The following is a 27,001-nucleotide window of genomic DNA, read 5'->3' on the forward strand; positions in this document are numbered from 1 at the left end:
TCGGTTCCCCGAAGGTTCCACCGAAGTACTCGGGAGAGAGTGCTCAGGGCTGCACGTGGCAGCCCCCGAGCACTTGGTTCCCCGAAGATTCGCGCAAGATCGCCCGACGACCCGAAGGGTCCCATCGGCGGGGTGTCAGCCAGTCAAAGGTCCAATGCCGCATTTAATAGGCACGCGCGGCCTGACATCCTGACATTCTCAGCTGCCCACGCCCTAGTGTCAGACCCTGTCATGCTTTGGCAGGGGGACGTGGGTCCATTAAATGCACGGGTCCCGTCCCGTATCATCCGAGTACCTCGGGATAACATTGCCAGGATCGAAGCGCTCCTCCTGCCACCCTGCCCTGACAGAAGAACAAGACAGGGTGGGCGCACCGGGCGTCTCTATGGCTGCCCGGTGAGCCCTCTTAATGGCACCAGAGGATGTCCGCAGTGGCGGGTGGTCGGATGCGCGCCGCATTTTTCCACCGCCCCTGTCACTTCGCCAAGACGGAATGATGACGCCTCTCGCCGTGGCGCCTTGGCACTCGCGCCCCCTCTTTCCCATTCAGGATAAGTCGAGGTCGGCGCGCCTATAAAAGGAAAGGATGGAGAACAAGCGAAAGAGAGAGGGAAGAAAAAAGACGAGGCGAAGAAGCGCGACGAACACAGTAGAACAAGAACATCACAAACAAACTCGAGCAGAGCTGGAACACGGGAGCCTCAAGCTCTCTGTAGATGACACACCCTTGTAACCGAATACATCCTTGAAGAATTCCCTTCAAGGAAAGATATTGCACTCACACAGGAGTAGGGTGTTACGCCCCCGTGCGGCCCGAACCTGTCTAAACCCCGGTGCATCTATCTCTTTTGCACTAGGTCGATCATCCTCCACCACCGCCAGCTATTGCATTTATTTCCGTTTTCATTTATTTCCCGGACGAGCTCGTTCAGGATCATTCCCCCCGGCCGAATCTTTAAAAAGGGGTCTCTCGAGATCCCTGCGACAGGAGTTCATCCTCCGACAAATGCCTAGCCTAGGGTTCCTTCCAAAACAACCGCAGCTCCCCACTTCAATGAGGGGGGCCACCGAATTTACTAGTCCCCTACCTTTTTCGGGTCACTTGGCCATCGTTCCTTCGCCGCAGCGAGCTTCTGTCGCGATGATCTGCGCCCAGCACGCCCCCAACGGGCGCCCTGCATTGATCATCACTAGGTGAGATAAGCCGCTCCACCGCTGCACAATATTCATGCACGTGCATTTTCAAAGTCCATGTGAGTAGGGATGCAAGTGAGTACCTAATAGTTAGTTTTAGGTCATCATTTAGTTTATTTTTTTCTTGACTTAATTAGGTAGGAGTAGATCTTTAGTTCATTTTTTTTTGAGTTTTAGGTCGACTTAATGACCCAAAAAAGTTTAAAACTTGCATCCCTACACGTGTGATAAGGCTGGGCGTCGCGATTGTGTTTTGGCTGATCGTGGACCAACCGAGAAATCTCTTCTCACTGTGTACGTACGTGTGCAAGTACTCCAAGTCTCCAACGCCTATGCGTTTCGTCCTTAGTTTTTTTTTAAGATTTGGGCATGAAATGATGAAAGGTACTACAGTTATCAACGAGTATTCAAATTTTGGTATTTTGGCCCTGGCTTACTGCCTTCTCACCGGTTGTTTTTCTTGCCCTCCAGGTGCAGCCGCATCCCAGTGACCGGCAACTTGGGAACTATCACCTGCATTTTGTTGTTTCTCAGTGACCATGCCATTTTTAAAACGAACGATCATGCGAAATCGATACTAGAAATCGAATACAGATGATTCTCCAGAAAGTTAAAACATTGGGCAAATAAAAATTCCTCACCTCACTTGAGCTGACATAGAGCCTGGAACCCAGCAGGCTGAAATGCAACGCCGGGCTGGTGCCCTGCCGGTGCGAGCACGGGCCGAGAGGCAGCTGGCCGAGCACCGGAGCCCACATCTACTTCAGGTCAGCTACAAGAGGCTTATCTGTAACAATCATTTCATCTGTTATTTTTCCCTTCAAACAAGAATTTTTTTCTAGTTATTACGTGTCACTTGCTAACTTATCAATTACTCCCTCCATTCCGTAATACATGGCGTATTAGCTTTTTTGCTAAGACCAATGACGCCCCGCTCGATCAAAATTTGGACGAGCGTACCCTCCCCGCGCAGCTGTTTCGTCCCTCGCTTAAATGTTGCGCAACCGAACCGTCGCCTTGCTTTCTCATGCATGCATGCATGCAAATCCTTCGACGCGCAGCTGTTTATTGCTGCATGCGGACCGTCGCCGCGCGCAGTCCCTGGCCAAAATCGTTTACGCGAATCGTCTCCGCGCGCTGTCCCGCGCTCGCGATCGCGGAAAAACTGCAGCTTATCGTCTCCGCGCGCTCTCCCTCGCTATCCCTCGCTCGCCATAGGATGGTGCTTGCATGCGCTCCGTTTTCTCCCGCGCTGTGCCATCGCCGAAAACTGCAGCTGATCTCCGTTGCCTATCTACTCTCTTTTGCTATCTTCTCCCAGACACATGAGCACTGACATCTACTCCTCTCTTCTCCTCCCAATTTTAGTAGATGGCCAATTTCGATCTCAATTCTGCCCCGATTGATTGGAACGAAATTGTTGATTACGAGGGCCCGGTGATGGATTTGCAGTACGACCTCGAGTGGGATGATAGCTATGAAGGTAAGCGTATGAATCGATTTGCAGTACCTCTAATTTGTTTGTTGTTTTTGGATTGATTTTGATGTTGATTTTGTTGGTTTAACTGAAGGAGGTAGTGGCGACCACGGCCTCGGCAGACACCGGCAACGCACGCTCGGACTAACGGGGCGAGTACGTGCTGGACGCGGGTTTGTAGGTCGTGGTGACGGGGGACGCGGACTCGCTGGACAAGCCAGCCTTGGTCTCGCCGGACAAGGACGCGCCGGCCGCGGAGTCATCGGCCTAGGTAACTCGCGCCTAGGACTCGCCGGGCGCAGAGTCACCAGTAGCAGTGGGCTCGCCGGAGGAGGACATGCGGGGCGCGGACATGAACACGAAGAACACGGACACGGGGAGGAGGAGAACCATGACGCCGATGAAGAAGAACTTGCTCAATTGGAAATGAGTAAGTTCGTTCACACATAAAATTTGATTACTGTACATGGAAATGAGTAAGTTCGTTCATGTACACACACAAAAGAATGATTACTGTACATGGTTAACCAGACCCCGACCACGGCCTAGGAAGACCCCGACAACGCAGGCTCGGACTCGCCGGAGGAGGACATGCACACGGTCTTGAGGAGAACGATGACGTCCAGGAACATGCACACAGGCTTGAGGAGAACGATGACGTCCAGGAACATGCACACGGGCTTGAGGACGGTGACGAATCAGTTACAGACGGCCATGAATCGAGTAAGATTAAGTATTTTATGCTACATTTGATAAGCCTAATGTATTTTTTGTTAAATTTGATAAGCCTAATGTACTTTTTGTTTCATTTGTAGATCACGGTGACAATAACATTACTAGTAAGCAGCTCACCGATGAAGACAAGCAGGCTATATATGCTATGCTCTTGTATAGAACTTTCTTTGGCGTATTGAAGCGTGGAGTGACCGCGGCAGTTGTTGCCGAAATTGGTGTGCCTTTGAGAACTGTACAAAGGATATGGAAGAATGGAAAGGATGGTGGGTACTAGGAGTGGTGAGCAAGAAGTCAAATAACCGTGACCACAAGCGAATTGCTTTCAATCCCGAAGCCATTAAAGGTATACCCCTGCATAAGAGGACTACTCTTAAGGATATGGCGTGTGAGTTGCATATGTCAAAGACCACATTGTTCAGACGGTTGAAAGAGGGTAGGTCTAGGCGGCACACAAATGCAATCAAATTTACCCTGACAGCCGAAAATAAGAAAGCTAGGGTTCGGTTTTGTCTAAACATGTTAGACCCCACTAATTTGCCACACGAACCAACTTTTCAAGGAATGTATAACATCATCTATATAGACGAGAAATGGTTTTATCGGACGAAGCAGACACAAACATACTACTTGGCGCTGGATGAGGAGGATCCAGAAAGAATCACACAAAGCAAGAACTTCATAGAGAAGATTATATTTTTGGCGGCAGTTGTGAGGTTAGGTATGACATGGATGGTAACATGACCTTCAATGGAAAAATAGGCATATTTCCATTCACTTTCGTGGAGCTGGCTCGGAGGTCGAGTGCGAATAGACCTCGTGGTACATTGGTAACCAAGGTTTTGCCATCAGTCACCAAAGATGTTAGTATGATAATATGATTTATTACTACTTGAGATGGTCACTTGTGTGAAGCCGAGTGTGTCTCTGACAAGGCTGTTCTTTTAACGGCGACAAAGTCTGTTCTTACATCTGAGATAGAGGTTGATGGCGTGGGAGAGGTAGCCGGCGCCAGCCACGCCCCTGATGAGGGAGGTGATGGGCACGGCCTTGATGTTGATCACGTCAGGTGTCGCCGGCACGGTGAGGAGCCACTCCGAGTGGCTGCCCACCGTCGTGTTCCCTCCCCTCTTGGAGTATATCACCGTCACGCCCTGAAAACCAGCTCAAAACCTGAGTGAAATTAATCCTCTCCACAAGCAACCGAAATAGCTCACAGTTGGCGATCACAAGATCGTAACAGTAGTCACCTCTTTGGAAGATACCATGGTGGTGATCCCTGCTTGAAGCCGTTGCTGTGCTACCTGGGCGTCGAACACATTGAAGGCCTCTGGTATCTGACACCATTGCAGTATTTCCACCGATTTTTAGCAAAAAGTTTCAGCCTTTTGAGTGTGAGAATTCTACTGCAGTAATTAACACCGTTAACTAATTTCGACCTTGAACTTGTCTTTGGACTTGCAGTGCAGCGGAGGCACGGGGCATGCCCCGGTGAAGAGATGGTCGCCGAGCCTGTCCAGATGCTCCTTGATCTCTGCCGGCGGCAGCGGCGACGACCTGTCCTGCTTCACGTACACCACGTCCTGACCGCCCATGCTGAGCCCTATGATCACATGCGTCCCGTACTTCTCGATGAACCTGCGTGCCCATCACAGAATCGTGTTGCATCCATATCAAGTCAGTAACGTCAGTGCAGTACCCTTCCCTCATAAGTAGTGTCAGTTCAGTATCCGAAAGCTACGCGTCTGCCTGATAATACAAATCAGGTAGCGTGTGTCATGCTTTGCTTCCATTCGTCAATGCCGGCATGTTCGGAGTTCAGACTAGTTCAGATCCAACAAAGACGGACAACAATGGAAAAAAAGGAGATGTGTGTGTACACGTCTGAACATGGTGCATATTTAATTTGCAGAAGAGCTGTCACGATATCAGACCAATCTATTTGTTCTGTTGAGGTAATTATGCTTCGTGTTGTTTAAAGCTAATACCGTACCCAATTAGTTGCAGCTGGCTTGGGCATCTGAACTGCTTGGTTCAGTTACTAACTCAATTGCTGCAGACTTGGAACAAGTCCAATTCCTGCAACTGCTTTCGCTTTTCAGTATCTATCGTGATCTGAAGGATTTGGAAAGGTGAAAACTCCTCTTGTTTACGAAACCGAGAAGTCTACGTCGTTCTTCCGCAGACATCGATCTAGCTAGCCTTTTCAATCTCTGTCCACATCACCACATGGCAAAACTGTGTCCAGTGGCGTGCTTTCTTGGTCACACGGGACGCTGAAGGACGGCCGCCGTACCGCGACAGCCGCCGTCGTGCATGGCCCCCGATCAGCAGCCGGCTTGTGAACAGGCTTCTCGATTGGAATCTCCCAAATTAAAAGCAGAAGGTGTTAAATAGTATGTCCTCAAAATTATAGTTAAATTCCTAATTTAATACCAAGTCTATTCTAGTCTAATTCAATGTCTAAAAGGGTCTATAAATATAAGCCAACTCATGTACTTGTAATCTGAGTTATTATAATACAGATTTGTCTCCCGTAACTTTTTACCTCCGTATTGAAGGGTTTTTTCACGTAAAAATTATATCTCGTGTTCGATCCTATCGTGCTTTATTTCTAACAAGTGGTATTAGAGGTGGATTGATACACGAGTATGAGAAAAAAAATAGATTGGTTCATCGCCAGATCGTTTTTCTCGCATTCGAGTTCTCCGCGCCACCGTCGAGCGCATCGTCATCGACTACTGCTCAGCTCTGTCCTCCACGCGGCTCGACACCGCGCCTCCAGCCGAGAAGCCGTCTCCATCCGCCTGGTTTTTCCGCAAGTCCGCACATTGCTACATCGATTCTGTGTAGATGGTTTATTTCTCTGTCACCTCGTGACTTGAACCGGCCTGCTGACTGATCTTAGGCTATGTTTGTTTCGGTTTCGGATTCTGGCTTTCAGCTTTTAGAATTCGACGTGAAAACAAACATACAGCTTTTTGGTATAATTTTTTACAATCCATATTTTAGATTGTGAGAATCTGAGAAGCTGATTTCTCTCAGCTTTTCACAGATTGTGAAAGTCTATTTTACTAAACTATCTATCAATTTTTTTTTTAGAATTTATGATCTAAAATCTATCCACAATCTAGCTTTTTACAATCCATAATTTACAAACCGCTTTTCAGAATCCCAGCAGAAATAAACAGGCCCTTATAAAGGATCTGCTGCTGACGTTGTGCTACTGACCCGATGTGGAGTTCAGATCAAAAAAGGATGTTCGTGTGCTGTCCCGAAATAAAGAAAAGGAGCCGATCCATCAGTTATGAGAATCTTTCTTTTGCTGAAATTCTGCTACGAGCATACCGAAGATTATTTTTCTAGTATTTCTTTGTCATATTTTCTTTTAAGTATGATATTTTACTGTTACATCATGATACAAGGTTTTCTTTATATCAAGTCAAGATGTTAGCAGTTTTGGTATATATTGATCTGGATGTTTTAACATCGTGGTTTTCAAATACTCTTTAGAGTTTTATATTTAAAAGTGAAGGTTTTGCTCCGAATTGAGTTAAGGTGAGGGATTCTAAGTGCAAAAGAGGAGGGTTTTTTTCGACTAGATACTACAGTGTTTGGTTTGGTATTGCAGATGCAATATGATGTTGCTGTCTTCGCTTATTCAGAAAGGTATAGTACGAAAGTTTTTTATACTTCGTTAATTGCACGTTATGTTTTCGTCCGGATTATTATTGCAAAGGAGCAGTTAATGATTATATCATGAGGTTCATATTCTTTTATGATCGTTAGTTTGGTGTATATGATGGTCACACATGCAATTTGCTCTTGTAAGTGCGTTGTTTGCTAAGTTTTGTGTTCCAGTTGATTCCATGAGATGAGTTCTTCACCAAAGGTTTTATTTAATACCACATGCGATATTTTGGCTTGTGCTTTTGATGATTAAGCGTTGTTTCAGTTTGGATAACAAGGTTAGTTGCACAGATTCAGACTTTTCCTGGGGTTATGAATTCGTGAAGACCCAGATTGTTCGTCTACTTTGTTGATAGCTGTGCATTGGAACCTACTGGTTATTTGTTTAATTTGGCTTCGTATGAAGTGTTTGAAGATTCAAGTGATCATATTTATTATTTAGCACTTCGGGTTTCAGAGACACTTTCTTCAAGAATTTTGAGTCAAGGGGGAGTTTATTAGATATTATGCTCAAAATTATAGAGAGATTCCTAATCTAATACGAATCTAGTCTTAGTCTAATTCAATACCTTAAAGGGTCTATAAATATGGACCAACCCCTATACTTGTAACCTGAGCAATCATAATACAAATTTATCTCCCGTACTTTTTTACCTCCGTATTAGAAGGTTTTTTCACGTAAAAATTTATCTCATATTCGATTCTATCGTACTTTATTTCTAACCGAAGGCTCAGTTAAGAACTTTTAATTTCCTTTTAGGTGTGAACTTGCTATTTGATAATGGTGCACCCTTGCCTGTCAAGATCATGGCTGCAAGAACGTACACGAACCTTGCGATGGCCGAGGGGTCCCATGCCACCTGCACGTCCCTGAGGACATGGTCGGCGAGCGCGAGCGGGCGGCGGTCGAGGCGGAGGTCAAGAGGGAGATGAAGTAGCCGTCCATGGCGAGGCATTTCGTGGCGGGCGCATCCTGCGCCCAGGAGCCGCTATCCAGGTCGAAGGACGCGTTGAACAGCACCGACGGGATCTTCCCCTCCACCGAGCTCCGCTGGTTGAACAGCTTCGACATCTGCACATCATACCTCGAGATCCGTGAGAATATTACTACAAGTAGTATATTTATCTTTTCTGTGATCATACTTGAACTACGTGTAGTCAATTGGGAAGATGCAGAACTGCTCTACACTCTACTGCTCTCTACGGTCAAAGTCAAACGAGGCAGTGTTCAACTCGACGTGATGTAGTTTATATGGAGAATTACTAATTTACACTAAATTTGATTCCAATTCACAAACTCGTCTAAATGTATTGCATTAAGAAAAAAAAAAGATACGTTTGACTCTTTTCTTTTATCTAGATATTTTCTCTCTATCTGGTTGGTACTATTTCACTGAAATGCAGTATATTAGACACCGACAGTGTACCGAAATTAGGATAAATATTTATTCTCCCTCCAAAGTGTCATTCACCGAGCCTAAATCTTACAACTTGTTAATTTTGCAACTTAGTCCAACTTGGATGTACTAATTTGCATCTGAATTCTGGATTAGAAAGCAACTCTCGTACAATCAGTTTCTTCATCTTAGAAGAAAGAAATGAGATTCAGCGCTGAGGACTGAAGATATCTATCTATAGACAATGCAAATTCAACCAAAGTTTTAAAACACCTAGTTTCTAATTGAACAGCACACTCCTTGATCAGGTTCAAACAATGAACTAACAAAGAAACAGCCCAAATATACTCTTTTATTTCCATTTTGCTACAATTTATTCACCATTGCAGCTTTAATCAAAATCTTAATCTTCTGAAAAAACAAATTAAGCTCAAATGGGACATAATCTGCTGATAATAAGTATTTCACGCAAGGCACTACGCACTGCTCACCTTGTTGAACTCGAGCACGCTGACTTGAACCGGACGCGGTCGCCCTTGCCGCACTTCACGTCGACGGGCACGCCGCCGACCGCCCCTACACCGGGCACGGCGAGCGGCGCCGTCTCGAGGCCGCTCCGCTCGACGATGCACCCTCCGGCGTCCTTGCAGAACTTGAGCCTCATGTCGCACGTCATGTCGAACCCCCGGCCGAGGCACCTCACCGCCTTCTCGGCCGCCGCGACGGCCATTTATTGCTTTCCCTCGCCTCTCTGCCCTGGTCTACTATGCACCAGCCATGTCTTGTTGGCTTGTTGGTTGCCTGCTACTAGTTGACTATATATGCCATTGCTCGTGCCAAGAAGTAGCATGTCTAAGAAACTCAAGTAACGTGTAACAAGGGATTATTTGCTATAAGGATGTCAAGAATTTGTTCCTGGTGTCAAACCAGAGAGATATGTCTCTTTCTCTCTCCAATCAAACTAGGATTATTCTCCTTTTTTTTTCATTTTTCTTCTTTTTTTGGTTGAAATGAGGCTGGTTCTTGAGGTGTGTGACTCGTGACTCATGGTGAGTTAGTGGCTTTATATATGGGCAGAGAAATGGGTATGAAGAGGAGACAGGAGAGGCGATGCTAGTGAGAACTAATGAAGTTCTTCGCTGAGCTTTCCATGGGGTAAATGTTGACTGACGGCGTGGTATTTACTAATTTTTAGTTCTGAGTTTTATTCCATGTTTGCCGGCACTCCAAAACCATCTTGAGTTCTTGGCCTAATATGAACTGAGAATTTGTGAAGAAAACAACGGTCTAGCCCCATGTTTCGCTCAAAGCTACTAGATACCTAAACACTTCCAAATATGATGTGACCTTGACTTCTCGGAGAGACTGAATCCCTTCTCCAAAAGATCAAGACCGTGTCGCTCGCAATTGCTGCATGTTCACCAGTTACGCAACAAGTGCTACACTAAACGGCAGTCGTATTTGGTGAAGACTTGAAGTTAGACCTGACTTGAAGCTGAGGCCATCATATTTGCTCACACATCACCCAGGTACAAACTCTAGCGACCCTGCAATGGACTTCCATTGGCGGACCCAGAGGGTGGGCCTGGACTACCATAGGATCTGGCCTAAGTTTAATTTAGTATGTGATCTAACCCACAGTTCATCTAAAGAAAAACGAAAAAAAGAAGAAAAAAACCCTAATTGGATGCCTACCTAACGCTCTGGCAATGGGTCCGTCACTGTAGACTTTAGGTCTCGAAGCTTTACCAGGTCAAGTCCAGACTATCCCTTAGCCCAGTGTTGCTAATCTATTACATATATTAAATTGCCAAGAATCGACGACCTCCAAGGGGGCGTGCTACTGTAGTACTGTAGCAGTGAGTCCCACTCATTATATACGTATAGATATATGGATACGTATAAATATACATATAATATATTACATATATTAAAGTACCAAGAATCGGTGGCCTCCTAAGGGTCGAGTTACTATAGCTATTGTAGCCGTGAGTCCCACTCATGCATATAAGTATAAATATACGTATATATATACATATTAGTATATCTATACGTATATTTACACATATACATATAATTTTCATTTTCGGAAAATTCCAGAAAAAATTCAAAATGAATATTAGTTATATTGAAAAAATCGGTTGAAATAATCTAAAATGCATAGAAAAATATCTAAAACTCAAAAAAATATGAAACAAATTTTGTTAGATTCGTATTACTTTCCTCTACTTGTTAAAATTATGTGCATGCATGAAAGTACTACTGTTTTCCCTATAATTAAATGAATGTGTTAAATATTGATAAATTCATAAATAAACATTGATATATCCAAAATTGGTGAACCCAATGTTTTTAGACTTCTTTTGTCATACTCTGTGCAACAAAAAAATGGACGCGGCGTAGACGCACCAATCAGCCTAGTTCATGTTCACATGACAATATACGACACAATGTTACTGGAAAACGACTTGTGAACTCATGACTTGTTCTATAGCCTGATGAAGGCCCAAGGTTCAGATCCATGTACAGATCAGGATTACATGCTTTGGTAAGGCATTCTGGTGTGCTTTATTTAACAAGATGAAGCAAATGTTTCCACTGTCTTTCCTCGAACACGAACCCGGTTTAGTCACAAGGTGAAGTATGGTGGAAGGGATGGGAGTTCAGCGATGCATCAGTTGGATACCAAGCTTTCGGTCTCCTTGACGAACCCGTCACCTGTCCAGTCCTTGTCTGATTGAAGGCCCTTCCTTATGGCCTTCCTCTGCTCGATCGCCTCCTGTTGGCGCTGTACCAAATCGGTGTGCGTCGTGAAGTACAGGAGCGAGGCCCTGAGATGGTGAGAAGATCAGGTTCAATTGGTGTGGTTCAACAATAGAATGCGGAAAACAACAGCATGTTTCTCTTAAACTTGAAAAGGGGCAGCCCAGGTATTTTCTGTAAGTTGTGCACATATCAAGCAGTGAACTACTGATATTTGTGAGAAACTTCCTTGCGACAACAGAGTAAAAAGAGGTCAACGTGACAAGGAATTAATCATTACACGGTACATAGAGACTTTTATCTGCATCATTCACACAGAGTAGGGTCAGGCGTGCAAAGCGGGGCATAATATGAACGTGTCTATAGGAGGCATAGTTATCATTTAATGGTTATCCTCAACCCATTTCCACAAGATCTTTTTCTCCTTTTGGAAAGGGATAGTCTTCTTTGATATTATTGTCATACACTATGTAATAGCATGTGGGGACAGCAAGGAAAAAAATATGCGTGCAGTCCTGACCATTTATTTTTAACACGGAGGGTCCTGAGCCCTCATGTTGATGATTTACTGGCAAAGCTGTTATGCTTTAGTAATGGAATGGTGCTCAGAAGCTTGGGGCAAAGAGTTGACCTTTAGAAGGTAGCACACCATACTCAAGTACAGAATGTACAGCATAAAGTAATTCCACCAGATGGGTTTTCAACATATCAAACACTACAATCAGAATAAGCAAAGTGGTTACATACCCTCGAAAATCTTCAATCGATGAAAAGTTGTGCTCTCTCATGAAATCTTGCAACTCCGTGCAAAGCTTCTTCACAAGGCCATAACCATGCATCATTACACCTGTACATACCTGTGAATTGTGATGAATATTCTAGTCTTGGTTAGACAATACCCAAGATATGCATGGTGAAATGCTGATTATTGATAACTGTGAAAATGATGTCTGAAAAAAAACTAAAATCTAACTCAAAATCAACTACGTGCAAAAAGCGTCATGGATGTGTACAGTTAAAGGCTTAGCCATATTGCACCAATTTAGTTAGCAAATATGCTGATTATCATTTCTAGGGTTCACCTGTACTGTATCTGCACCAAGAAGAATAAATTCAGCAGCGTCATTGCCAGTCTCAACACCACCAATGGCAGAGATAGACTGTCCATCAGTGAATTCTTCTTTCATCATCCTTGCTATCTGCATGACTTTCGCAAGTGCTATAGGGTGAACAGCTCTCGCAGAATAACCCCCAGGTGTAGAATAGCTGTGAAACACAGCGGCATTTCAATTTGGTAACAGCAAATGAACATGCTAAAAATAACTCAGGGAACCGAATCTAACCCCTCAACGCAAGGTTCTGGACGCAGAGTTTTAAGATTAATTCCCATCACACTCATGATTGTGTTAATAGCAGAAACTCCTTCACATCCTGACTTAAGAGCTACTCTTGCAGGCTGCACAATGTGAAGTCAAAAATGAAAAAATTAGTACAGAGAAAGTACGGAGTGCATTACTAATTTTCTAATCTGACTTCTGCTGGAGGATCAACAACAGTTAAATCAGAGGACCAGTCTACTTAAATCATGTAAAGCGGCGTAAATATGAAAAGTAGGGGTAAAAATTAACGTAGGACTTCATTGGTTGTTGACACAAGTGAACAGAAATAATGTGTGATTATTAAGTACTGCATAGATTTATATCAGTATATGTTCAACTAACCTGTGTAATATCTGTAATATTAGGAGTCATCTTTGCCCAAACAGGCACAGTGGCCTTCTCATTTATCCAACCACAAACCTCCTCTATTAAATCAGTCTTGACCCACAGCAGCACCCATTTTTCGCTCAGGCATGCCATGTGGACATGAGAAATTAATCTCAAGAGCATCCTAACAAAAAGAGAATGTCAGTAGCATTCCACTATCATAACTCTGATCAAGCATGCACCAAAATACACATATGGAAAACCATTTTACCACTCCGGACTCTTCAACACGTTCAATAAGCTCATGCCATGCATAATTCTGGCTTGAAACATAATGGCAAAATTACTTCACAGTGAACACAATATACCAGGTTGCTAAGAAATCATCTGGTTTGAAAGAGTCATCGACATACATTTTTTATCTTCCGATTAATCATTGCTGCAATGTAAAGAACACACCTATATTTTAGTTTCTACCTCACCCTATTTAGAAGACAAGTCATGAAAAAATTGTTATCATGCATGAGCATAACAAAATCAAGGAAAACTTTGATAGCCGCATAGACCTCTGTGGTGAAGTGAGCATCAGTAATTGGAACCAAAAAATGGTTAAACGTCATGTTGTAAAATCATTATACTTAGTTCTCTCTACTTCCTTTGGATTTCTCAGCTGCAAATAAAACAAATTCAACTTCTGTTTCTCCAGTAGCAAACAGAAACATATGTTATATGTGTCCATGTACCTTTGGAATATGGCATATTAGACATGACTGTAGGTATGAACAGCCAGGCTATGGGTGCATAAGTTGGGCATCAACCCATATGAGCCAGCAGTCCACACTCCCACTACTTCCCATTGATAGTTTTATTCCTTTTCTTCTTTTAGCCAGTAACAAGAGGATACATTTGGGATAATAGAACACAAAAAATGATTGTAACACAAAGAAAATAAAAATCACAGAGAACTAACCTCCATTGACTCTTCCCCCTCCTCAGCCTGGGCAGACAGTAAACTGCAAAGCAATGGAAATATGTAAATACTAATTGCAGGGAAAATTGGAGAACAAAAATAAAGCACAATCATAATACTATCTCAACTGTTGTTTTGTTTCTCCAGCCATGTATATATTGGGAATGAAACAAACTTGATCTAGCTAACTGAGCTTTGCTCCGCTGCATGCTCATTAGATTATCCGATGTAAAGCATCTAATATATGTACGGCATCTCAGGTTACATGCAAAAGTGACCAGGCAAAAAAATAATGAAACATTGCTACCTCTAGCACTTCGCCACTACAACTGGCGATCTCTGTCACCCGCCTCTCATTATAGGCCTTGTTGACTTCCTTCCATCGCTGTTTCCTTTAACCAGCCCCAAATCGTCATGCGGATCTGTGCAGAGGAAGGCTTGAGGGTGAGGGAGCAGCGGGGGAAAGAGGAGATGCAGCATGCTGCGATGCGGCGACCGAGGGACGATGTGATTTGGTGGTTGATTGCCATGGACATTTGCGTTTCGGTGGTGGTCACACCGGTAAGGTAAATGTAAGTAGGCGGCGGCGTGAAAGGTTAGGGTTTCAGAAGTGGCCGGCAGAACAACGATGGGGGTGGGGCGGAGGAGCAGGCGGGCACCGGATGGTGGTGGGGTGGCTGGAACTGGATTGCCTCGAATCGGCAGTGCTGGGGGATGGGAGCGAGCGGTGAGGAGGCGGCCCTGGGATCGGGTGGGCGGCAGGTGCGAGCTGAGCGGATGGTCGGTCGGGCCCACCTGTCGGCGTTCCCTTAAGCGAGTGGCGTAGAACGGACGGACGACGACGACCAAGACCATCACCAACTCGGTTTTTTAAGATAGTAGAGATTCCTGCGGATCGTCTCAATACATCACTGTAACATTTACGTTATCTAAAGTCCTAATATGAGGCGCTACATGCATGTTTGATTGCAATCTAAGGATGTAACGGCTAACCTGTGTACAGTAGCATTTCCGCGCCAAAGAATTTGGCGCGGAGTATTCACAGTCCAGCGTCAGCGATACAGAGAGGTCGGTGGGGGTTGCTTGGTCGAGATGTTCGCGCCAAAGTATTTGGCGCGGATCCTACAAATAGCCGCGCCAAATACTTTGGCGCGGAACGGACACAGAGCCGCGCCAAATAAATTGGCGCGGAACTCCTGCATTCCAGACAAAATCTTGCCTGTTTGCATTCCTGGCGAAGGCACGTTCCGAGCACTTGTCGCACAGAATCCTGGCAACAGCAGCAGAGTCACAGACATAGTTTCGCTCATTATTTTAACAGATTATATACTGACTTCATACAGATTCAAGTCCATAGTTTATACTGACTTCATAACGGATTATTCACAGAGTTTATACAGAGTCATACACATTCTGACAGAGTCATACTGGACAGAGTCATACACATATACTTTATACATAGCCATAGTGACATAGTCATACACATAGGACATGCATTACCCCTATTGTCTGCGGCTGCGGCCCAGAGCATGTGTACCAGAAGTGTACTTCTTGGGCTGCTTATGACGACGCTCCCCTTGAATCACTAGAGACGGATCGATGTAACGGTCATGAGGCTTTTTGCGAGGACGTGCCTGTGACACCTGAGAGCCCGATGGTGCATAGGCAAGCTGGGATGGTCCTATCTCCTCAGGGCCTTCCACATCTTGTTCCTCCTCGGCCTCTTCATCCTCGTACACGTTGACGTCTCCCTCCTCCTCGTACTCACTCGCCGCTGGTCCCTTATGGCGTGAACCTCCCGAGGTGGCAGCACTTGCTGAACTGGAAGGACCTCGTGACCTCGACCCGCTGGCTGCTGGTTGTGGGGAAAGGACAACATCATCGACGGGGCCACGACATCCAAGACGGGCAGCCATCTTGCGGCACCTGGAACGCAAATGCTGCAATCACGAAATGTATGGTGTCAGAACTACAAAAAATGATCACAGAACACATGGTCAAAAACACGTGTTCGTTGACGTACCTCAACGAAATGCCTAAGAGTAATCGACTCATTGGGAGCTCCAATGGGTGTCCCTAATGCAAGCCCGGCCTCATTGACAGTCCTAAGCAGCTCGTGTGCCTATTTACAAATTCACATGAAATATCTAATGTAGGTAACACAAAAAGTATGTAAGTGCAAATGAGATGATTAGTAAGCCTTACCACCCGGTCTGCAACTGGGGCGCCCTCTACTTCGGTTCCTTCACGAACTCCCCTGTCGAATTCATTGTGCACCTCATCGTCGGACTCGTCCTCCAACATATCCACCTGTGTCCATCTAGGCCTCAAGTGAACACGGTAGTTTGCATGATACCACTGAAGGTACCGGTTGAATTGTCCTACATCGTGCTCAAGGGGCTGAACGACATTGTTTGCTTCAAATTGATGGAACTCATTGATGTAGCGTTGGTGCTCGTGAAGCCAGTCTGTAATCTTCTTACACTTTTGCGTATCCATTCTGTCATACATACAGGGAGTCGTCAATACGATGAAGTAACATGGAAAAAAGGGGGAGACACGAAAATATTAGACGTACTTGTGGAGGTCGATGCTAGTAGAGAACGGCACCGGTGGACAAGGTTGCCACCTCCCAAATTGCCTCATGACCCTATGCGGGAGGTGGTACTCGACCGCATAGAAGAAAATCATGGGGCATCTCATCAACCACAAGTGCGAATCTCGCCTACATAAGATGTTCAAGTCCATCGCCTGCACCGCCTGAGATTGATATGGCGTCCATTCCACCTACAAGTGCGATCCAAGCATTAGTGCCAAATAAACATCAAATTACCAAAACTTACGATTCCCTTCTAAACCAACACTTACATGTCCAGGTTGTAGGTAGTCCAACTCATTTGTAACGACTTGTACAACATCTTCTTTCGACCAACTGACACGGCAACTCTATCATATAGATAAGCTGTTGTGGGCTTCCTATCGTCAATAGTAAACCTCCAATGCTTCTTCTCCACCTAAGCAGGCCTACCCACTGGAAGCCGAAGCCACATCCACTTCTGAAGAAGGTACACACAACCAGCCAAGCTAGAATTCGCACTGCTTCGCCGGCATGCGTAGCACAGCTGTCGATAAAGCCATGCCAGGGCTGCTGATCCCCAGCTGTAAGTCCCTGCGACCTCCCAATCTCTGAGTAGTGGCAAAAACATCCAAGAAGCAACATCGCCGGCTGAATCCGGAAACAAAACAGCCCCAAACAAGTACAGCACATACGCCCTTGCGTACCGCTCAACAGTCTCCTCGTTGGCATCCTCATCCAAGTTCTGAAAGCTGGCCTCCAGCCACGTGAGAGCAACACCGAAGGTCTTCGACTCATGTGAGTCCTCGTCGGGGCGAAGACCAAGCAGCTCCTCCACCATATCCCGTCAACCACCTGAGGCCGTGTTCCCTGTGACCGGCTCACCGCTGATAGGAAGAGCTAACATCATGGCCACGTCCTCAAGCGTGATAGTCATCTCCCCACACGGCAGGTGAAAAGTGTGCGCCTCGGGCCGCCATCTATCAACAAGGGCAGACAAAGCTGATGCATTGTATGTAGGTATTCCGCGCTGGCAAAGAGTGGAGAAACCAATAAGGCCCGCCTGTCGCAAGTACGGGTTGTACCGCTCATCATACTCCATAGCGGGGTGACCTCGTATGCGGAGTGTCGGTGGCATCTGCAACGAAGAAAGAACAAGAATTACATGAAGGAAACAAAAATACAGAATGAAAGAGACAATGTCATTAGCAGGATGTGAACTTTTACCTCTCCTCCGGCAACCTTCCTCGCCCGGTGTGTCGCATCGTAGTGCTCCTCCAAGGCTAGTCGATGTGCCATCCTGAAAAAAAAAGATTCAACAATTAGATAACAAAAACATAAGACAGATAAATAATTGGAGGACATTTTACAAATTCTAACTCTTACAGTAGATGAGAAACACAAAGATTGTCTAGGCGTCCTGTTGTGGCGTGCCCCACGCCTACTACCCTCTCTTCCACTCTTAGACTTCTCACGTTCAGGGCATGTCGGTTTTTTATGCTTCCCACTCTACGTCACCCTCCAACTCAAGCATTAATTTGTGACTATGGTCATGACCCACGTCATACCTTCCTTGCAATTCAATAACTACATCCAGTTCATTCCACCCCACCGCCTCCTTCACTCGTTCTACCAACTCAACAAACTTGGGACGATTCTTGAAAACTACAACCTTCAATCTCATACTACTGCTAAACTTAGCACTTCCATCATCACTTTGCAAAATTTCACCATCATAGTGCACACAGACTATTCTTTCCATCTATAGCAGGATATTGAAACGTAGCATATAAGTTGTTTGGTAAAAATAAAACACAACATTTATGATGTGTCGAACAACATGTACACATTACATAGGATCACATAAAGACACAATATCACAAATTATCAATGCATAACAATAAACCCTCACTTTTCAAATGAACTAACACAATCACAAAATAAATCTACATTTATCATGCACATACATATAAATTTCATCACAAATTGAATAAAATTGCAATGATATAGAACCCTAAATTACCAATAACCAAAAAATTTAAACGAAATTGAACCAAATTACATATACAACCCATATGATACCTACATTGCCCCACACATGAATCCAAACTACAAATAAAGCCAAAAAACGAGCGTTTTTTCCATGGATTTTTACCTCTAGGGTTCACACCAAAATCGCCCTAAATTGCCACAAATCGAGACAAACAACAGGGGGAACGGATGAGAGTACCTTCAAGACCTAATCCCCGAGCGAATCCACGGTCAAATCGTGTAAAATTCTTGGATTTTAGGAGGGGTGGAGAAGGGAAGAGAAGGCGCTGGTTCGAACAGAGAAGAAGTGCTTGGAAAATAGAAGGAGAATGGGCCCGCCTGGGGTTTTAAGCGTAGAGGGTCCGCGCCAGAGATCCTGGCGCGGGAATATCAGCGCCATTCATGATGGCACGGATATGCCTAACATTCGCGCCATCGACTATGGCGCGGATCCGGTACGACGGGAGGTGGTCAAACTGAAAATAGTTTTACCGTCGATCCAATTTTAAAAATAGTTTGCAAAAAGGGTCAAAACGGTGGGGGGGGGGGGGGGGAGATACTCATTTCTCCCTCATGCTGATGTCTTAATCCTTCCTTTCTCGTTCCCCCTAACTCATTCTTGACCATTTGGGGTCAGTGTTATTTGCTGTTTTGCAGGCATTATCGCACTCCTCCTCCCTTCACTTGCCAAAAACACATACCTCTCGGAGAATGCTCTTATACCTGGTAATTGACACCCCCCCCCCCCCATCCCAAGAAACCGTCAACGGTGTGCCTGTCTGGGGCTTTGCACCGGGATATTCAGATTATGCATCGTAGATATTGTAAAATAATTCACTGTAGTGTTCTAAACATGATTTGTCTGAAGCAACATATCAACACTGCTAAATATCCTGGTGATTTTTGGGTGTTCAACATAGCTTTGGACTCGTTGAATTTGTCATGTACCAATGAAATACCTTAGGAAATTAAATGGCTAAGTATAATATCATAGTGGGCTTTGAACTTTTGATGTTTCATGTTTCACATCCACTATGGTTGCAAGAAAATTACGCACTGTACCGAGCTTGTGTAGCAGAATACCAGTGGAGTTATAACCACGCAAAGATGGAACATATGTCAATAAATGATAATGATATACTTTTCATTTATGCCTCTCTTTTGGAACTTCTGTACTTCCACGATCTTCTCTAAAAGTAAAACCTTTTGTATGTAGGCTCTGCCAATCCATTATTTTCTACTGAAGATGTCATCAAAGCAAACAGATTTATGAAAGGAAGGAGGTGGAATGTATGTTGTGTTAGAATTATTGGAGCCCGTTATGTAATAATTCTTAATAAATTTTAAAGGGCTATATTGTTAAGAGGAGGCACATGTGATGTCCACCTCCTATTAGTACCATATTATTAATGGAGGTAGAGGTGGAGGGGTTTTTCCTCTATATATGCAAGGACCCCCACCCTATTGGAGAACAACAATATAGACTACTAGTTTGAGAGTAGCTTTTAAATTGGGAACGCTCTCACTACGTAAGTCTATATAAGAGTTAGGGTTTTTGCCTCTTTCTCTCTGTTGCGTTGTTGCTGTGGTCTACTCTATCCCGGCGTCGGCGTACACCGGCAACCGGGAGAGCAGGTCTCTGAAACCCTCACTCTTGAGATCTTGCACCGGGAGAGGACGAATAAGGTTTTTGGGAAGCGCTCCGCGCGACTGCTCAAGTTCTTTACCACAGCTCGCCTTCCTGGTCGCTTGGGTGTTGCTTGCTGTCATCGTCAACAAATTCGGTGCGTCATCAGCAGGATCGATCGTGCTATCAACACGGTGCAACCAGCATCTTCAGCAACCTCCACAACGCAGGATCAATACGTAAAACCATGTTACTCGTACTTTATTTTCCGTGATTCCTAATTTTAAGTATAATAGATCTAGTCATATGTAGTGCTTTCGTACATATGTCTAGATTCTGCTCTGATGATATGATCATATCAGTTTATCAGTTTCTGCTCATGAACTATTTATAGATTAAATTAAACCTAAATGTGCCTTATATTCAAACATGTTGTTCCTTCAGAGCTAGTGGGCCTTAACATGCATCTGCATCTATGTTTGTACATATAGTTCAATTATTCAAGCCTGCTGTTGAGAGGCTTACTATGATGAAATACATGCTTACGACTGCTTCTTAGTTATACTATGAAGCATACAAATAGAATCCAATTAACTTCAAATTTTTTTCACAGCCAAAGATCTGAAGTTCAGTTTTTCATAAGAAACATGACTACAACGTTTTCTGCATTAAGTTAATTAGACTAAACTCACATTTTTAAGGACATGCAAATGACAGTATGCACATGGAATAAGTGATAATAAATCAAGGAATAAGTAGTTTAATGATCTTTTCGGTGCAATGATCTTTTCGCTCCCAGGATCTGACAGCATAAAAGTCATTCCAATAGCCATGACCGCGCCAGGCGAGGAGGAGTCGATCTAGAGGAGCCGGAGACGAGGGGTGGTGGAGGAAGGAGGAAGCAGAGGTCGTTCGTTTCGACGACCAGGATCGGAAGAAAGGAGGGGCCCTGTCGTGGGCCTTGTGAGGTGGGCCGAATAAATAGGCCGTTTGCTTTGGAACTATGGGCAGACCCAACAGGCCCGCTGTGGATTCCTCTCCGTTCTGGTTTGGATGGCTCCATCGCCACCGTCCGTTGCCTCCTCCTTGTCCTGGCTTCCGACTCCCAACGGCCGTCGTCCACTTAAAAGGGGCAAAGCTCTCGGCGGCGCCGGCGAAACGCTTTGGCGTCATCGCGCTCCCCAGCCGCCGCGCCGCCTTCCTTCCTAGCAGCGGTACATTTCTGCCTCCTTCCCCTTCCCCTCCCCCTCCCCCCACACACACAACCCGCGGATGCCGGTGGGCACAGTAACGAGGTGAGTTCAGCCTCAACCCGCTTCTATATGTGAGCTTTGTTTGAGATCATGGCATTTGCAGATCAAGTATGGAAGATAGCAACGCTCTGATTTTGCCCTGCAAGACGAAGAGCAAAGCGCAGGGGAAAGCCAAGGTAAGGTCGATTTTACTTGGACCCATTCCTTGAGTTTTCTATGCAACACAATGGTTGGGATGTGACTCTGTGAGCTCTGTAACCTCTGAATTGTCAGGATGGAAAGAAAGACAAGAAAAAGGAGGACCCGGACATGAGCAAGAGTAAGCTAAAAAGGCTGCAGAAATTGGAGGTGCGCCTACTTTGCGTTGCCAGTTAGTACGCTTTGTTTTCCCCCTTTTCTAGTTCGATGTTTACAGCTATGCCGTTTCTCGTTGTTCCCAGGAAGAAAAGAAAAAGAAGCTGCTGCAAGCTAAATGCATCGAGATTTTGCAGTATGCTACCCTTAGCTTATTCTGCACAGAATGATATCTCTCCTACTTAAAACGTTTGCTAATTTCCTATCGTCGTGCGTGGTCTGCCGTCCGCTCGTCACACGCGCTCGCGTCTCCCGCGTGGGCCCGCGTCCCGTGCCTCCGCGCACGCTCCCGCTCGCGCAGCGCCCCGCGTGGCCGCGTCCCGCGCGCGCAGAGCCCTCCCGTGTGGGCCCGCACCCCGCCTCCCAACGCACGCAGCGCCCTCCCGAGTTTCCCGCCGCGTGCAAAGCACGGGCAAAAAACTAGTATGTTTACTATGATGCTTTCGTTGTTTTTCTGACTGTTGTGTACAACACTGGTCCCGTACAATAGGAAGCACAAGATCTCAGATGATGCATATTCACTGCTGCATGCTTCAGGGACTATCGGTCAAGTATGGTAGATCTAGCTGTGGCACTCAGAATTTAGTTGTTTTTTAATATACAAATGCATTTGCTCAAAGAGCTCTATTATACCGCGGGGAGCAGTTTCCCGTGTTTTCTTTCTTTTCTTTTTCTCCTCCTTCCTAAGTGATTTTTAGGTCTTCCTATCTATTCCTAAACCATTTTCACTCAAAAAATATCCAAATTACTAATTAAACTGGTAAAACACAACACCATGATGATTATGCATGCTTAATTACGTAATTAGCGTTTTGGGATGTGATAACATCGCATACCTTCGATGCTACGACTTTACTCTCCACTCGATCCAGTCATCGAGCAGAGAGTCAGGGGCTATATCATATATTTTTTATGGTACAGGTAGGGAATAGATCCTTCGGACATGCTTTGTTAAGGTCGGTGAAGTCGACGCACATCCTCCACTTACCGTCGTGCTTCCGGACCATGACTGGATTAGCCAGTCACTCGGGGTACTGCACCTCCCGGATGAAACCTGCTTCCATGAGCTTGTTGATCTCCTTACGAAGTGCTTCCTTCCGGTCGGCTGCGAACCAACATGTCTTTTGTTTTACTGGTCGCACAGACAACTTGTGCTCGATCACGTCCCTAGGGACTCCGGGCATATCAGACGGACTCATGAAAAGACACCCGTGTTCGCCCGGAGGAAAGTGATGAGCACGAGTTCCTATTTAAGGTCCAGGGCGGTCCCTATCTAGACCGTCTTGGATGGATCAGAGTCGTCTAGGCTCACTGCTTTGAGCTGATCTTCTGGACTGGCGATGATGTGGACTTTTACCGGGCGACCACTAGGTTCGACGTTCTCTGGTTGGGACCCGGGAGTCAGCTCGACCATGTCAAGGCTCCTCTTGTCGCAGTGCAGGGCCATTTTTGCGTTGCCAAAAATGGTGATGACCCTTGTCAGTCCAGGGATCTTGATCGTCTGGTACGCGTAGTGGACAACGACCATGAACTGGGACATCGCTGGTCGTTCCAGGATCGTGTTATACGCGGTCCCGAAGTCCGCCACATCGAACAGGACCCATTAGGTCTTGAAGTTGCTCGGTGAGCCAAAGATGACGGGCAGCTCGATTTGCCCTAGGGGTTTAGCTGAGGAGCCAGGGGTGATCCCGAAGAAGGGAGGAGATGGATTTAACGAGCTCCTCAAAATCTACAGCGTGTCCAACGTGTCAGCGAAGAGGAGGTTGATAGAGCTCCCTTCATCGATCAGTACACGACCCAGCGGGATGTTCTGCACCGTGGGTTCGACCACGATGGGGTAGAGACCAGGGCTTTTGACACACGCGGTATGGTCGTCCTGACTGAAGGTGAGTGGGACCTCCGACCACTTCAGGCGTGGGCTCGAGCCCGGTGTGGTCGCCCATACCTCTCGGACCACCGACCTGTATTCCCTGTTTGAGAAATATGTCGCGGCGCCTCCAAAGATATGGTGGATTATGTGATCGGCCTACTGGTACCCCAGCGTCGATTGGTTGGGGGCGGCCCCCTCCTCATCGTCATCGTCATGCCTGGGTTTACGCTCTCCCAGCTCCTTGTCGATGATGCCTCGCACGATCTTGCACTCGGTCAGGTCGTAGACGTCTGTAGGGTGGATCGGGCAGTAGCCTCGACCCTTCTTCCCGCCCTTCTTCTCAAAGCATCGGCGCGGATGACCAGTTTGCTCGACCGTCAGGACTTCGGGAGGTTCGGCCTTGCGCTTGTTCTTCTTGTCCTTCCGACCGACCCCTTTGGAAGAGGTGGGCCGCTCGAAGGAAAGTCGACGGCCTGCGCGCACTTGTCTGCGAGCTCGAAGAGCTTGGTAGTGCTTCGAATTACCTTGGTGTCCAGCTTTTTGACCATCTTCTGGTCTCTGACCCCCCTCTTGAACGCTATGATCGGATTCTTCCGTGATCCTTGGAATGGTGTTCTGACGTTCGGTGAAACGCCGAATGAAGTCTCGCAATGACTCTCCTTATCACTGGCTGACCTGATATAGGTCGTCCTCGACCCCTGATCGGGCGTAGGTCCCCTGAAAGTTGATGACAAACTGGTCGTACAGATCCTACCATGAGTGAACTGACTCGCGGGGGAGGTTCATAAGCCAAGACCGGGCTGAACTGATCAAGGCGGTCGGGAAGCAGTTGGCCATGACCTTCTCTTGGCCTCCTGCGGCATGCACCATGGTGGTGTAGATATGCAGGAACTCCTCAGGGTTGGTCGAGCCATCGTATTTTTTTGGCTAGGACCGGTCGGAACTTGTTCGGCCAGCGCACCTCTCATAACCAAGCTGATAGGGCGTTGCACCCCATCCCGTAATGGGGAGCCACCCACTAATGAGCGACGACGTGTGCTCGGGGGGAGAGACGTCGGTCTCGTGGTCCCGGCGACGGGCTTGAGTCGTCCGACGCCTCCCTGAGCGGGGAAGGCTTATGGTAGGGCTACTTGCCCCTTTCCTGCTCTCGCCGAGCGCGGTCCTCTTGCTCCCTGGTGGCCACCTGGCTCTGGATCACGCCACGAAGGTCACGTTGGCACAGAGAGTCACGTAGGTTAGAGGGTTGGATGTCCCGTCGTGGCAGTGCTGAGGGAACATGGGACCTATCCCACCATGGGCCCTGCCGTGATTCTTGGCGACCGTGACCCTCACTTTTTCTTGCGACGGGCGCGGTGCATGTGGACACGGTCTGGCGTCGGGCGGTCTCAACTAGGAGAGCGAGATCACGTAGCCATGGCGCCACTGGTGAACCCTCCGGTGCAGGTAACGGTGGGTGGCTAAGAAGCACTCGCAGGGTCTGTAGATTATGTGCAGGTGTCATGGTCTCGTAGTCGAGCCGCTGGGCGCGGAGTGGCGATATGTTGCGAGGGGGGAGCCCCCGGCGTTCGTGCAGCGCGATGGCCTAGGTGACGACACCACCGTAGACTGCACCCTAGGCGGGAGCTCCTCTGGGCAAGGCTGTAGTTGCGGGAGCTATCTCGAAGCACCTGTCTGTCCGGTACAGGGCTGGTTTCCCTCTGGGTGAATAGCCGGGGGTTCACCGCCGGTGTTTGGGACATGAGGGCCTCCGGCGCCCCCTGCTACATGGTCCACCATGCAAACCTCGCATTAGGTCTCGAATCCCTCGGACTCCGACTCGGTGTCCCATGCCTGGAGTACACCGGGCTCATCTGGGTGGTACCCCATGATGAATACCTCGCGGCAGTCGGGGTCCTCGGAACGGGACTCGACGGTTGTCGTGGATCCGACCATGGATAGCCCAATCAAGTTTATCCGCACTTGCTGAAACGCAAAAACGCGACCCCTACCTAGCGCGCAAACTGTCGAGGGTTAATCTCAGACAATGATTTCGGGGTATACTGGACGGCGGGCGCGTGAGCTACGTTCCAGATGTGCTAGTGTGTATGCGTGCGATAAACTCAGATACACAAGGGATTATCCAGGTTTAGGCCTCTCGGAGGATAACAGCCCTACGTACCGTGTATTTGGTTATGGAAAGTATGAACTGGTTAATGACGGGTCTCTACCAGATTGCTAGACTTGTTCTCTCGTGTCCTTTACAAAACGGGGTCCTCCTCCCTTTATATACCTAGAGAGAAAGAGAACTTACAAGTGGGCCCAATTAGTAGACCCATGCTTAGCCAGATATCTAACCCAATCCATCATTACGGAGGACACGGTGCGCCCACTTGCTCTGAGAGTTGGCGCGTCCATCCCATCCGTGGAATGTCCCAGCACTTTCCTCCACCCCGGTCGCCTGGCCTATCCCCCCGCCGTGCGCCGCAAGCATGTCTGCCAAGCCGTCCCGTCCCGGCGCTCTGCATGCTCGCGCCTGGGGTCGTCCACTTGCCTGGTCGCTCTGCAGACCTGTCACATCTGTCGTGCGGTGCCAAGTTGGTTTGCAAAGCCCCATCCCGTAGTATTTAATGCTACGGGACGGGGCACTGCTCATCTGTGCCGGTCAAGACTTTGTTCGCTTGGAGGGGTTGCTTGGGGAAGGAAAACAGTTGAGTATATAGCAAATGAATGTGATTAGACAGGTTAGGAAAAGTTCGGCCCTGTGACCAGTGGGGGTTGGTCGCAGGATTTACGTAATATCGCAAGGAGGTTGGTCGCGCAAGCCTCGCCCTGATCGCGTGAGCCTTGCCCTGGTCGCGCAATGGGCCATAGTTCAGAAAATATCCACTGTTGACTGCCCTATCCCTCGCGGGACCCGTTCGCCAGGACACCCCTTAGTCAATACTCCGACACTTAATATCAAATAATAATAGTTTATTATGCACAAATCAATACGCACTAACACTTATCAACGTTAATCTTGCCATACTAATTACTAATTAACAACAAAGCATACTAATTATACTATAATTGATACAATAGTACACTAATCAATACGTTATAACACTTATAAACTATAATATCATATTATTACATATTAATTAGTAATACAATATGGAAATTATCACTACTTATTTTACTAATAATTATGATTAAACAAGGTGGATGACCTCATCTGGCCAAAAAAGCTGGCTTACTCTATCCAGTATATATGAGAAATATTTCTCAAAGTGGATCATCGTATCGCATCCATCTTTCAACCAAACACTTTAAAAAGATAAATCGCCATAACTATCCACCTTAATCACTCCAACCAAACATACCCTAGATATCGTCACTCGTCA

The 27,001-nt window shown here is 46.5% G+C and overlaps 1 protein-coding gene and 1 pseudogene across 1 annotated transcript; both read right to left on the minus strand.

The window, feature by feature from the left end:
• Positions 1-1,638: 1,638 nt before the first annotated feature.
• Positions 1,639-9,438, minus strand: LOC133931098 (MACPF domain-containing protein At1g14780-like; annotated as a pseudogene).
• Positions 9,439-10,838: 1,400 nt separating this feature from the next.
• LOC133931441 (dihydropyrimidine dehydrogenase (NADP(+)), chloroplastic-like) lies at positions 10,839-14,594 on the minus strand. The gene is given in 8 exon segments (XM_062378317.1): positions 10,839-11,321; positions 12,001-12,110; positions 12,336-12,519; positions 12,597-12,709; positions 12,975-13,068; positions 13,070-13,143; positions 13,930-13,972; positions 14,237-14,594. Coding segments are annotated over 7 exon segments (738 nt in total). The 5' UTR covers positions 13,936-13,972; positions 14,237-14,594; the 3' UTR covers positions 10,839-11,164.
• Between the last annotated feature and the right edge of the window lie 12,407 nt (positions 14,595-27,001).

The sequence above is a fragment of the Phragmites australis genome, chromosome 10 (genome assembly GCF_958298935.1).
Source record: "Phragmites australis chromosome 10, lpPhrAust1.1, whole genome shotgun sequence".
NCBI classification, from domain to species: domain Eukaryota; kingdom Viridiplantae; phylum Streptophyta; class Magnoliopsida; order Poales; family Poaceae; genus Phragmites; species Phragmites australis.